The 12733-nt window shown below is 41.3% G+C and overlaps 1 protein-coding gene across 5 annotated transcripts in view; it reads right to left on the reverse strand.

Moving 5' to 3' along the window:
- Positions 1-12733, reverse strand: part of SULF1 (sulfatase 1) — a 172793-nt gene that overhangs the window by 31034 nt on the left and 129026 nt on the right. For all 5 annotated transcript variants that reach the window (XM_045063218.1, XM_045063217.1, XM_045063219.1 and 2 more), the window contains 5 exons: positions 11663-11813; positions 10520-10695; positions 9087-9215; positions 8761-8817; positions 7907-8036 (listed from right to left, as the gene is read on the reverse strand). In XM_045063218.1, the coding sequence (XP_044919153.1) occupies positions 7907-8036; positions 8761-8817; positions 9087-9215; positions 10520-10695; positions 11663-11813 (643 nt within the window). The remainder of the gene's footprint in view (positions 1-7906; positions 8037-8760; positions 8818-9086; positions 9216-10519; positions 10696-11662; positions 11814-12733) is intronic.

Genomic DNA, 12733 nt, shown 5'->3' on the forward strand with positions numbered 1-12733 from the left:
GAAGAGAGCTCTCAGGGAATTGCTCTGAAACTCATGCCATGGCACGGACTTGGCATTGCCTAAGAGCTGCAGCAACCAGATGGGAGCGGGGACTCAGAGGAGGCGACCTCCCAGGGGACGCGGCTCAGCCTCCGGGACGTGCTTTGTTGAACACGCGCCTGCGCCGAGGTACAGATAGCATACTTGCTCCCTCTTATCTACTCTCTGGCAGTTTATCGGTGAATCAGTGAACTGCCAGATCCCATCTTCCCTGAACCACTCTCCCCTTCCGTAAATTCCTCTGCCACTTCGTGGGACATCCTCTCGGTTTTTCTCCTGCATCTCTGACTCTACCAATCACTTCATGTACATTCATTCCACAGTGATTTCTGCACGCATTCGGCGAGCGAGGGGCTCAATTACACTATTGAAATAATTTTGTAAGTTTATATTAGGATTTCATTTTAGCCTTTCCAACCACACTGGAATTTCAAATTAAAGGCAAGGACCGTGTCTCACACTCCTGAATTGTTCCCTGACGTTAGCTCAGCGTCTAACCACTCTGTTTAGTAATCATGTCTTGGTGGCCTTGATTGACTATATACACTTATGTGTAAATAACACCTGATGAAGAAGAGATGGCCCTTTTGATACAAGGATTAAAGTATGTAACTTGTTTGGTGGAATCAAACCCAATGGAAATGAGACAAATGTCCTTTAAACAATTCCCTTCAACATCACTAATGATGTCAGATACTGGTCTAGAGCACTTTATGTAAGTTTATCCACGTAATCACCACTATAACCTACAGTGCTACCATAACTCATTTAACGGAGTAGGATTTTGTAGTGGTGAATATCACCCATATTCCTCCTGGGGCTTGAGAATGGCATTTTACATCCATATCGATGTGGCTCCGTGGCAGAAGTCTGGACTTTCAAACCTAGAAAAGTCTGGATTCAACTATCAGCTTTCTCACACCACTATGTGTCCTTGAGCAAGTCAGCTATACCATTGAGCTTCATGAGTATTAGAACTCATTCAGGAGCTGGAAGAACTCCGTACTCAGTAGGCACCCAACAAAGGCAGTTATTGTTATTATTATTGTTATTATTTCACAGACTATCTCCCTCTGCACACACAAGTTAAGTTTATTACTTAACCTGGTCTTATGCAAACTTAATGAGAGGTACCATTTTTAATGGAGGCAAGTATTGGTTTAGGGATATGAAGGTAAGTATTGGGTTAGGGATGTGAAGACCTCCATTTTCATTTTGTTTTCCTGCTAACTCTACGGCCTTGAGCAAACTACAGAATCTCTTTGTTCTTCCAGATTCCACATCTAGTAAAATAATACTTGCTTCTCCTGGCCTCAAGGATATGCTATGAGAATAAGTCGTTGAATATTTTTGGAGTTCTGAGAAAACGATGCATTATATAAATCCAGAGCAATACTACTATAATTGACCTTTAACAACGGTTATCCAATCCTTGCGCAAGTTCATGTTTCATGCTTGCAAACTGTATATAATACAATAATTACTATTTAGTGGAGGAGACTGTGGGTTTGAATCACACAGATCTTGGTTTGAACTCAAGACTTGTCACACCTCCAGCTCTGTGACTTTGGGCAAGTGACTTTCCCATCTGAGCTTTAGTCTCCTTATATTTAAAATGAGCATAAGATCTCTTCTACAGAATAATTTTCAGGTATAAAATGTTCTGTGTAAAGTGCCTAGCATAATATTAGTGGAAGATAGAGCTCTGGTTACTTCCCTTTCCTGAATACCTACCAGATAATTATTATAGTTTCTACACTTTTAATTGCAGATATTTTTCCGATTGATTAAGAATGTTCTATATTCTTATTTATGCCTACTTATTTATGAACAAGAAACCGAAGAATTTGGCTACAGCTTTTTCAAAAGTACACTGCAATGAAAGCTTAATTTTACACACACATACGCACAAACACACGTGGGTTAGTTGTCATCATTATATGTCTTATTATGTGGATTTGGTCATAATGCAGGTCAAATCATGTTCTCCAAAATATAACAACCATACAGTAATTTTGGGATAGCCTGGTTAACCTTCAGGCTGGTACCAATCACGTAAAACACGGTTACCTGTCTGTGGACATGCATTTAGAATTTCATCTCAACACTGGGACTATAAAAGTACCATATAAACATCCTCTTCATACTGCTACTTAGCCGAAGCCACTGTCAGATTTTCTCACCGGTCTAAATAGAGTTACTTGTGCTAAGATTTATTTCCTGTCTTCTTTGAAACAGGGTGAGATGGGAGAGGGGAGAAGTGGAAAGGAAAGAGAAACAGAAGAAAATATTTCTTCCTTCAGATTTTCATCTGGGTAATCCTTTGTAAAAGTCAGTAATGAAAGGTCGAAAGGAGTATTGTTCTTACAGTCTGGGGAAAGCACCCCTGGTACACTGACCTTGGCCAACAAGTGATAGCCCGTATTTGTCGAGTGCTTATTATGTACTAGGTACTGGTTTAGATGTTTAATACACTTACCTCTTACAACGTTTACTTCGACCCTCTGAGGCAGGTACTTATTATTATGCCCATTTTCAAGATGAAGAAACTGAAGCAGAGTTAGATTGAGTAACTTGCCTCTGGTCACGTAGCAAGAAAGCAGTGGACCCAGGATGCAATCCCAGTTGATTAGGACCCCAATAAAAAAGAGTGGTAGAATGTGAGGCTTCCCAACAGCCTTGGTGGAGGGAATAGCATTTGGGAAGCAGAGGCAACAGCTTACCCGCTGGCCGCCGCTAACAGGAATGCTCTGTTTACGAGCAGGGAGAAGAGGATCCTGCCCAGAGCGGGCTGTGCTCTGGAGTAGTGGGAAACAAGAGCGTCAATTAAATTGGGTGTGGCCGCATTAGGTAGTTTATAAGTAAAATGGCCTTATGTTTGTCTTTTTTCTGACTCCTTTGGGGCATCATTAAGTATGGTTTGACATTTAAGCCTGTGGTTTGTGTTTTAAAAAATGCACAGAAGTCAAAACATCCAGAGGCACATCTAGTCAGAAATGTCCTTCAGTGCAGGTTGCAGAGGGGAGGAGGTAAGGTTTTGCGGCCGGAGGGCGGTGCTGAGCTCCATGCAGACAAGCGTCCAGCCAGAGGGTGGCACTGGGGCTCGGTCCTTGGGGCCGTCCCTCTGGAATAAGGAGGGCCGTGGGCAAGGGTCTGCGAGCCATGCTGAAATTTTAGCCAGGGCTCAGTGAGTTTCTGGAAACAGGCTGTCAGTTCCTGGCAAACTTGCCAGATCTTACTGGTAACTGCCTTTTATTCCTCCTCTGCAGCTGGTCACAAAAGGTTGAGGATCTGTGGTCAGAGGGATAATTTTGGGATGAGAACACAAATCCTGGAGCTAAACCAGGACATTCGACAAGCCACATTCTAATTTCCCAAGTAGTACCCGCTTGCTTGATCTGGGGTTCTTCCATAATGGTCAACAAATCTTTGATTTCATATTGACACAATAGTAGAAAGGCAAATGAAATTGCCAGGTTGCTGGAATTTAACAACTTGCAAAGGACATGAAATTTTCTTTATCAAAGAGAAAAACAAGCTTTTTTCAAACAACAGAGAATAGATGAAATGTACTCCAAAACTGAAGGCCTCGGGAATTTCTCTTTTATGTAATTCCTATTTTAAGGAGTTAATCCCTATACCTAGAAGAGGAAAAATAGAGTAACGTTTTCCGGCATGAATGATTCTCAGTCCTGGTGGCTCAAAGAAATCACCCAGGAGCTGGAAAACAATCATGGGGTGTCTGGGTCTCATCCACAGAGATTCTGTGTTCCTTTGTCTGGAGTGAAGCTTGAGCATCAGCATTTGTAAAGCTGCTTCTGTGATTCTAATGTGCAGGGCTTGGGATCCACTTCCCTAGATGCTCTAAGTGGGTCCTAAGCTCGGGGCTTCCACCAGGCAAATGCCATCTATAATTTCAAAGAGAAGAATTACTCTGTTACATTTTTGAAGAGGCAGCATGTTCTGGGGAAGAAAGGATTAAGCTGGGAGTGAAGAGTTGCAGGTTCTGACTTTGAATTTGTGGCTTAAGTTTTCTCGACCTAGATGTCCTTATTAGAAAAAGGATACCTTTCAAGTAGGAGATTTCTAAGACTCCTTCCAACTTTAATATTCTGACTCTAGACCTCTGGTTCTTTACTATGTTAACAAATACAGATACCTTGACCTCACCTCTGACTCTGATTGGTTTGGGGGAGGCTATACATTGGTATTTCATTTCTTTCTTCCTTTCTTTCTTTCTAGAGGGGCGCAGGGAGAGGGGGAGAATCTTAAGCAGCAGCCCCCCCCCCCACGCCGCTGCCCAGTGCGGAGCCCAAGGCGGGGCTCAATCTCACAACCCTGAGATCATGACCTGAGCCAAAACCAAGAGTTGGACGCTTAACTGACTGAGCCACCCAGGCGCCCTTACATCGATATTTTCCAAAGCTGCCCAGGTGATTCTAGGGTGCGGCCAGAATTGAGCATCATTGATGTGTGTTCTTTGTTGAGCTAAAGTCTTTTCAGATAGAAGCTGAGATCTGCATGTGTGTGTGTATAGTGTGTCATACATAAATCTGTACATAATGTGCTTGGGGGTGTAATGCCAGCTCAGAGAGTGGTGGGAATTCATACTCAGCCTCATATTAATTCAGGAACACAGAAGTAATGCAAACACATATGTCCATGCCGTCTTAATGAGTCCCTGCTGCTTCCTCTGTTCACGAAGTGGAAGACCTATTGCCAAATGTCTGGGATTCCAGCCCATTTTAATTCCCTTTTGGCTTCACAGGAATGAAAAAGCAGGTAAGATGGTCTGGAACAGAAATAACGCCCAACATTCCCACGTAGCCTTGTAACTCATCTAGCACTTTACATATATGATATCACGGAATCTTTATGAGACTGAGATTAATTTTCTTAACTTTAGGGATAGAAAGCCCAAGACTCTTAATCCAGTCCCCAAATACACAGGTAAGAAGTAGCGGATGCCGATATTCTAACCCAAACTTTGTGATGTCCTATTTCTTTTTCCTTCATTTACCTCCTTCGTGCATCCACACTGACCTTGCCAAACAGTCCTTAGGGGATCAGGCAGGAGGGTATGGTTGCATGGGTGAAATACACCATTTCTTTGGGGGTTGAAGTGAAGAGAATGGGGTTGGTATTGTGGGGTTTTCCTCTCTATCCTATACAGAGTCAAACCAAAGAGAAGATTGTGTTGTCTTTGAATGGAGCTGGTTAACCTTGGTCAGAGGAAGAGACGCAGACTGCAGACCACGGGCCAGGTGTGCAATCAGTGTCAAGAGAAGAGATTAGATTAGAGTTCATTCTAGCCTTAACTGATGTCTTGACCCAGAGCAAAACAATCTCATTCTTCTGGACTTTTCCTTTTTAAAAGTCACTGATACTGTAACTAAAAAGATAATCTTCAAAGTAACCAGATAGAAAAAGCACGTGTCCCAAAACATAAAGATTCTGTAGAATACAACCGAGCTATCAGGTTTGACCCACAGTTTCTGTAACTGACTTGAAGAGGCTCAAAAATTTCCAGAAGTTCTCAGATTTTTAAGCTCTAATTTGAGCATCACCTATAGAAAGAAAGAAATCACCATCCGGGGTAGAGTGTAATTCTCTGTTCTAATAATTCAGGCACTTCTAAAAGAAATTGTTGCGAACATTTACGTATATCCATGTGATATAATCTAAATTCAGACTGATTCACATCGAAATAAAGCAGCAGAGGAGAATCTCAGGGAACCAGTCATTAAAACATTTCATGGGGTGCAAAACAAATTTAGAAAACTGTGAAAAAATTAAATGACATTCTTAACACAGTTAGCATTTCATAAGAGGGAAGAGTTTGTGCCAACATGTCGTAATCTAGTTGAGACTACATTTGCCCTTTAGGACATGTATTAAAATTCCAGGGCAAGCCATATGGAGAGAGGTTTGCAAAATTGTATACTGAAAGGTAGGCAGTGTACCTTATTCTCAAAAGGGTGTAATGCTTGCCACTCAGAAGGCTAAAATAGTAACAGAATCACCAATTCGTGTGAGATATATTTAACACCAAACATTTCCAACTCCCGAATAAAAGCAAATTAGTCTATTGAGGCTGGCTCATAAAAATCATTTTAGAGCTACAAAACAGTTCTGAGGTTTTAGTCATAATAACACTTAGAGCTTCCTTGAGAAGGATCTGAAGACATCATATTAAAATATAACGAATAAGTTTAAGCTTCTCCACTAGACACTTGAAAATTAAGACTTACTAGAACGCCACGAAGGCCTGGTTTTATCCCTTCCTTCATCAACCTCCCTCCCCACCTTTTTCTATTTCAAAGGAATCCCCAAGGACAAAAAGTCATGAGGAAATGCAGAAAGTATGAGGCTCAAGTTGTTTATTGTGAATGTCTATTCAATAAGCTAGATACCATATCACCAGTACAACTGTGATGTCCTACATTTATGAGGTCATTTTAATAATGACTGTGTATCTATTTCGTGTACCTGGTATCCTGAACTGGTATTGGCTAATTGTGTGGCTATCTAGAGGTCAGATAAGTTGAAGAGAAGAAAAGACTCAGAACAGATGTGAACTTCTCTTTGCCTCGTTCATGTAACTGACCTTGGAAGGCGGCAAGTGGCCCGAGTTTTTGAATCCTACAACTCATTTCGATTCCAGCTCTGCACTCACCAGCTGCCCATTTATAAATGGGAACAACAATGCCTACCTCATTGGACGGATATGAGGATTAAACTGAGCTAATACATACTAAACTCCATGTATAGTGCTTTATGTAAGACAAATGCGTAATAACTATTATTTTTCACTTTCCTTCAATTTTGTCTCAATGACTTAGGTAATTCCTCTCTCATCATGATACAGTACTTCTTTTAGCTAGTGTAGATGTCAATCAAGAGTGTTTTAAATAGCATTCATATGTTCTCACTTTCCTTAGAAATAGGCCTGTGTTAATTCATCATATGGTATTTCTTTAGTTCTTATTGATAATAGTTGGTGTTCTGGGTAGTCCTTAATTCTATAGTAATTTTTTTTTTAAGATTTGTTTATTTATTTGATAGAGGGGTGGGTAGGGGCAGGAGGATGAGAGAGAAACTCAAGCAGACTCCCTACTGAGTGTGAAGTCTGACACAATCTCACAACCCCAAGACCATGACCTCCCCCAGAATCAAGAGTTGGACACTCAACCCACTGAGATACCTACGCACCCCAATTGTAGTAATATTTGCATTGATAAAAATAATTCATTCTAATGAAATAGTTGATGTCAGAAATTTTGTGAGCAGAAGTAGAAACAATAAGCAAACACAATATGGCTTCTGTTTTCACTTCCCAGTCTTGGTCATGATTCTCTCCTCCTCTGTGGGCTGGATGACATCTGACTTTACTACAGGATGAGAAGACCCGATCACGTCTCTTGGGTGGTTCACCGCCCACGGGCTTAGCATCTACCCCTGGATCTTGACTAAGTAGTTTCTTGACCCTTTTTGATAACCAGTTAACAGGACTCCAAGGGGTGATGGCTACTCCTCAGGTGGAACCAAGTTTCTGATCTTTCTAACCAGACTACCCATTTCACAAGTGTGATATATTGAATTGGTGTTGGCTAGTTGAGTGGATATCTAGTTCTCTCTGAGGGCACCATCTTTTTTTCACTGAAGGGAGCCCAAGCAGTGATGAGGAGGCCCAGCTTAGACCAGTTAGATAATTCTCAGTCCGAGGAGAGCTGTCACAGCGAGCGCTGCATGACCACTATGAAAAACGTATTTATATATAAATGTACATTATTTTATATGTTGAAATTGTTAAAATTAGAAATGAAGAAGCATGTGACCTGTGGTAAAGACAAGCCGTATCACTCACCTGCCCAGGCTGTTCACAGGCTGTCTGGTACCTGGCCTGCTGGCACAATTCTTTGACTCTCTCATATTTGGGCAAGTGATTTGACTGTTGGATATTCTTGCTGGATTCTTCTTTCTTACGTAAAAACTTCCTTTGACAGAAAAGAGGAAGTTTCTGATGTGAGAAATGATCTGATTTACCCACCCAGTGTCTTTTCCTTTTCTCTTTTTCTCCCCTGCAGCATGACTCCTCCATATTCTTCAAATGGCGTGAAATAGATGATAAGACCTTGTCCATAGGAACTCAACATTTGCTGACTCCTTTGTGAAAATTATAAGCCAAGTACTAGGAGGAATCGTTATCTCCCTAAAACATTAATTTCAAAACTTTGGGCATAAGTGTTTAGTTTTAGATTCATGTAAATGCTTTTCTCTCAATATATGTATGAAAAAAAAAGAGAGAGAGACAATGAGGATTATGAATCAAAAGGGGAAACCCAGAAGGGACTCTGGAAATGACAGTCTCATATGTGTATTTAAAACTAGGAAAGCACTTATGGAAAGGAAGGAGAAAGGAGAGGGCGAGGCAGGACTCGGGAAGGAAGGGATGGACTGGTCTGATTCAGAACTGAGGTCGAACAATGCAACAGTCAACGTTTTGGTCCCGTTGTATGAGAACTTATGCTTTACAATTCTGATGCAACAATCATTACTGTGCTAGCCAGTGGAGAATGAGTAGCAAACCATTCAATCTTGTGACCAAGCTTACGAAATCTGCATGCTTAGTAAACTGGAATAAGGGGGAAAAAAATACCCAGCAGGGAGAGCTGCCCACTAGGCCTAGTTCCCAGAAGCACCCCAGGAACCAGTAATTACCCTCTTTCCACGAGGAACGTATCACGCCAAATTCTGGCTTTCTTGTTTGTTCGAAACCTGAAAGCAAAATAATAATATTTACTGTTGGTATCTGGACGTTTTTCCACATGCATCTGTGCTCACAGTTTATTTAAAGAAACACCTCTCGCTTCCCGCAGACCGCAACTGCCCCTCCATCAGTATGCTGCTCACAAACAGCCAAGACATTCTCAGCTTGGGGTGATTCTCATGGGCAAGATGTACTTGGCCTTCACTCCTTCCAGCGGCCGGCTGGCTCTGGGGGCTGGGGTGCTTGGGGCTGGCTGAGGGAAAGCGAATGGACACACCTGTTACCTGGCTTTTCCAGATCCAGAAGTTTGAGGACGGACTTGCCGTCCACATCGGGAGGGGTGTCAAGCCCAGCGATGTCCAAGATCGTCGGGGCCAGGTCAATGTTGAGAACGATCTGTGGGACTCTGCAAAGGGACAAGTGGTCACTCCCGGAATTAACGTCTGTGTGGGTGGCATGGAGGGCCACTTTCTCCACACAGATACTTCTCGGCCTTCAACCCTCTTCCCCTACCTTAGTCTTTCCCACATAAAACTGTTTCACCTAGATCAGACAATTCTCAAAGTGTTTCCAATGACCTGAAGAGATACAATAACGTTCAAAGAAACCCTTTTACTACTATCATCTCCCAGATGTAGCGGCAGAGGAGGCACATGGAGGAGATTCAGAATATCCAGGTTCTGGGCCCCAATGCAGCCACTTCCAGAATCAGGGACTCTGAGAGAGGCACTGGTGCTGTGCCAAGCTTCTTCTGTGTTAGATCAGGAGTCCAGGCTGGCGAGTGCCTGGATGGCTCAGTGGGTTAAACGTCTGCCTTTAGCTCAGGTTGTGACCTCAGGGTCCTGGGATTGAGCCCCGCATGGGGCTCCTCGCTCAGTGGGGAGTCTGCTTGACCCTCTGCTCCCCTCTTTCTTCATGCTGGCATGCTCCCCTTCAAATAAATTAGTAAATTCTTAAAAGAAGAAGAAGGAGGAGGAAGAGGAGGAGGAGAAGAAAAAGAAAAAGAAGTAGTAGTCCTGGCTGGATGCTCCTTAAGGATCATTCCAGATTTGAAATTCCACTTGGATTCTTTTCTTTAACTCTTTCCATAACTTGTTTCATGTACGCAATCTTATTTTACACTGAACATCGTGATGTAGATGGCAGGGAACATAAAACCCATTTTGTAACAGGAAAAGAGAAATGCAGGGGGAGGCAGTGACTTGTCTAAGGTAGCAGAGATAGAACGCTAGTCTTTTAGACCCTTTTTTCTTCTAAAAGAAAATCATGCTTTTTAAAAATTTTATTTTCTTTAAAAATTTTTCTTTAGTAATAATTAAAAAAAAAAAAACTAGAGGCAGGCACTGTTTCCATTTTTGTTTCTGTTTTTAAAGACAGTGTATGTCTGATTCAAAGAGAGTACAGGTATGTCCCTAACGATCCCATTCTATGTCTGTGAGCACAGGCCATGAGATGTGGATTTTGGTTCATTTGGCAGAATTAGTCATTGATAGTTAATTTTCCTTTCTCTTTAAATAGCATACTTCAGTTAATTTAACATGTGGCAGGGAAAAAAACCAAGATTTTCATTTTCTAAATTACCAACCTCCCCCTACCTACACCCTTTTCTGTTTTGGGTGAAAAGAAACCAGACCCTGAGATTGATAATCGGATCATCTCAGATACACATAAGCCACGATAGCCAAATGTTGCAAGCAGAGAAATACGTACACGGATCCTGGTTCTACACTTGGACCACGAATAAAGAAAGGCACACGGATATCAAAGTCGTATGGCATGGATTTCCCCTTGACCAGTCCAAACTGGCCTATATGGTAACCGTGGTCAGCGGTGTAAATGATGTAGGTGTTCTCCAGCTCCCCTGTCTCCACGAGCATATTATACAGCTGAAATACAACGGAGACAAGATGGGCAAGATGACAAGAGTGTCGCCGTGATTCTCCCCGTAAGTCTTCACCATTATTTGTTAAAGGCAAGTGTTATTTCAACAAGGCTGAGAAACATGATGACTATCTACATGTTCCAGTTGCTTACAATCCTGGAGGGAAAATGTCTAATAATAGAGTAATGTAACTTTTTTGAATCTGGCACATTGTTCTTCAAGCTTTTGTGCACCTATTAAAAACAACAACAACAACAACAAAAACCAAACGACAAACTCTTCAAAACAGCTCCTGCCACCTAACTTACAGGTTTCACTTTGAAAATTCACTGTTAAATTTTATCATTACTCTTTATATAGTTATCAAGGATTACGAAGAGGCTGCTTTGGAGCTTGAGCCAACTAAATCCAGCCTCTGGGCATGTTTTGTTTGGCTTCTGTTATTTTTTTAAATTCAGGAAATTTCAAATAAAATGTTTGTATTTCTGGTTTCCTTTGAGCTATCGAAGGGAGCGGGATTCTGGTTTCCTTTGAAAAGTCAAAAGAATTCATGACACTGGATCTATTTTCCTACGCAGGAATAATAAGCTGGAGCTGAGTAGTTGCTCCTTGTTACAGATGTGGGCGTTTAAAGTGCCCCAAAGTTCCCGCCATGCCCTATCGCTTTATACAAGACCAGCTTTAGGTATTTACATTATTTGCCCAATTCTTGAAGGTATTTGTGAGTGTAGCTCTTGACTTAGGGTGTTTTGATTTTGTCCTTTCTTTGCTGCTGGCTCCAAAGAACCAAGCCTGGTCAAGATAAGGGAGAGAAGATAAAGTCACTCAACACACACATACACATATTCACGCACAGGGGCTCTCTCTCTCTCTTGAAAACACCTCTGAGATGAAGATGGAATTAGCAAGAATGGATCTACACCAAGGAAGCTGGACCAAAACCTGTCACTGAGGCAAGTTTGTGTACTTACCCTTTCCACAGAATCATCCACCGACATCAAAGTCTGAAGTCTTTTGCGATGTAGAATGTTTGTAAATTCCATATGGATGGGCAGCATGGGTCCCGTGTACTGCATAATCCAGTGCTTATCCATGTTTGGTGCATAGTTATAACTAGGGGTTCTGAAAATACCCAGAAAGGATTCTTACTATATATAATTTTAGTCAGGTAAAGAAAAATCTCAAGTTGAAGGTTGTGAAGTAATCATTTAGGAAAGGTAATTTAGACATTGTTACTTTTGTCTCCCACGGGTCTTCTATGTTTATAAGAAGAGCTCAAAACTTCACTACCCCAAATATCACACATCCCCAAAAGGCATATGGATTCAAATTTATAAAACCTAGACGGGCAGCTAAAAAGGTAATTAGTGCAAGTTCATTTGATTCATTGAATAAAATGTGTAAAAAGACATCAGGATGATCATGTAAGATCTAAAGATAAAATTCTGTAATACACAAGGGGATGTTTTCATGGTGAAGTTAACTCTATAAATGTTGTAGTTAATTAGGCTATTAGATATAGTCAGAAAGATGTGGAATAACGTATTTTTTTCCTCTTGATTTTACTGGGCTATTATATTGATTACTTACATATCTAGTCTATGAGTTTTTCTCATTCCTAACCTTATATATAGATACCATTAATTTAATGGGCTGTGCTGGAATTAAAGCCAATCTACTTCTTCAATATACATGCTTATCCGTAAAGCCATTTTTTTATAGACAATTCAATACACGTGCAGACACAATTTTTGTTAACTACAGGGAGGTGGGTCTTATTCCTCTTGAACATGTGGCTTCAAGTCTATATTTAATTTATTGCAGAAATCCAAGTGGTGTCTCATACATTTTATTGGAGACCCACAAAATATGTCGCTTTCTTTTTGAGATCTAACCCAAATCCCTTGACCATTAGATGCTTCTACCTCATCCTCCTGTGCCATCTTTTATATTACAAAACTGGAGAAATAGGGGCGCCTGGGTGGCTCAGGCAGTTAAGCGTCCGACTCTAGATTTAGGCTCAGGTCATGGTCTCAGTGTCC

This window comes from Mustela putorius, unplaced genomic scaffold (genome assembly GCF_011764305.1).
Source record: "Mustela putorius furo isolate JIRA1106 unplaced genomic scaffold, ASM1176430v1.1 tig00003846_pilon_pilon_pilon, whole genome shotgun sequence".
Taxonomy (NCBI): domain Eukaryota; kingdom Metazoa; phylum Chordata; class Mammalia; order Carnivora; family Mustelidae; genus Mustela; species Mustela putorius.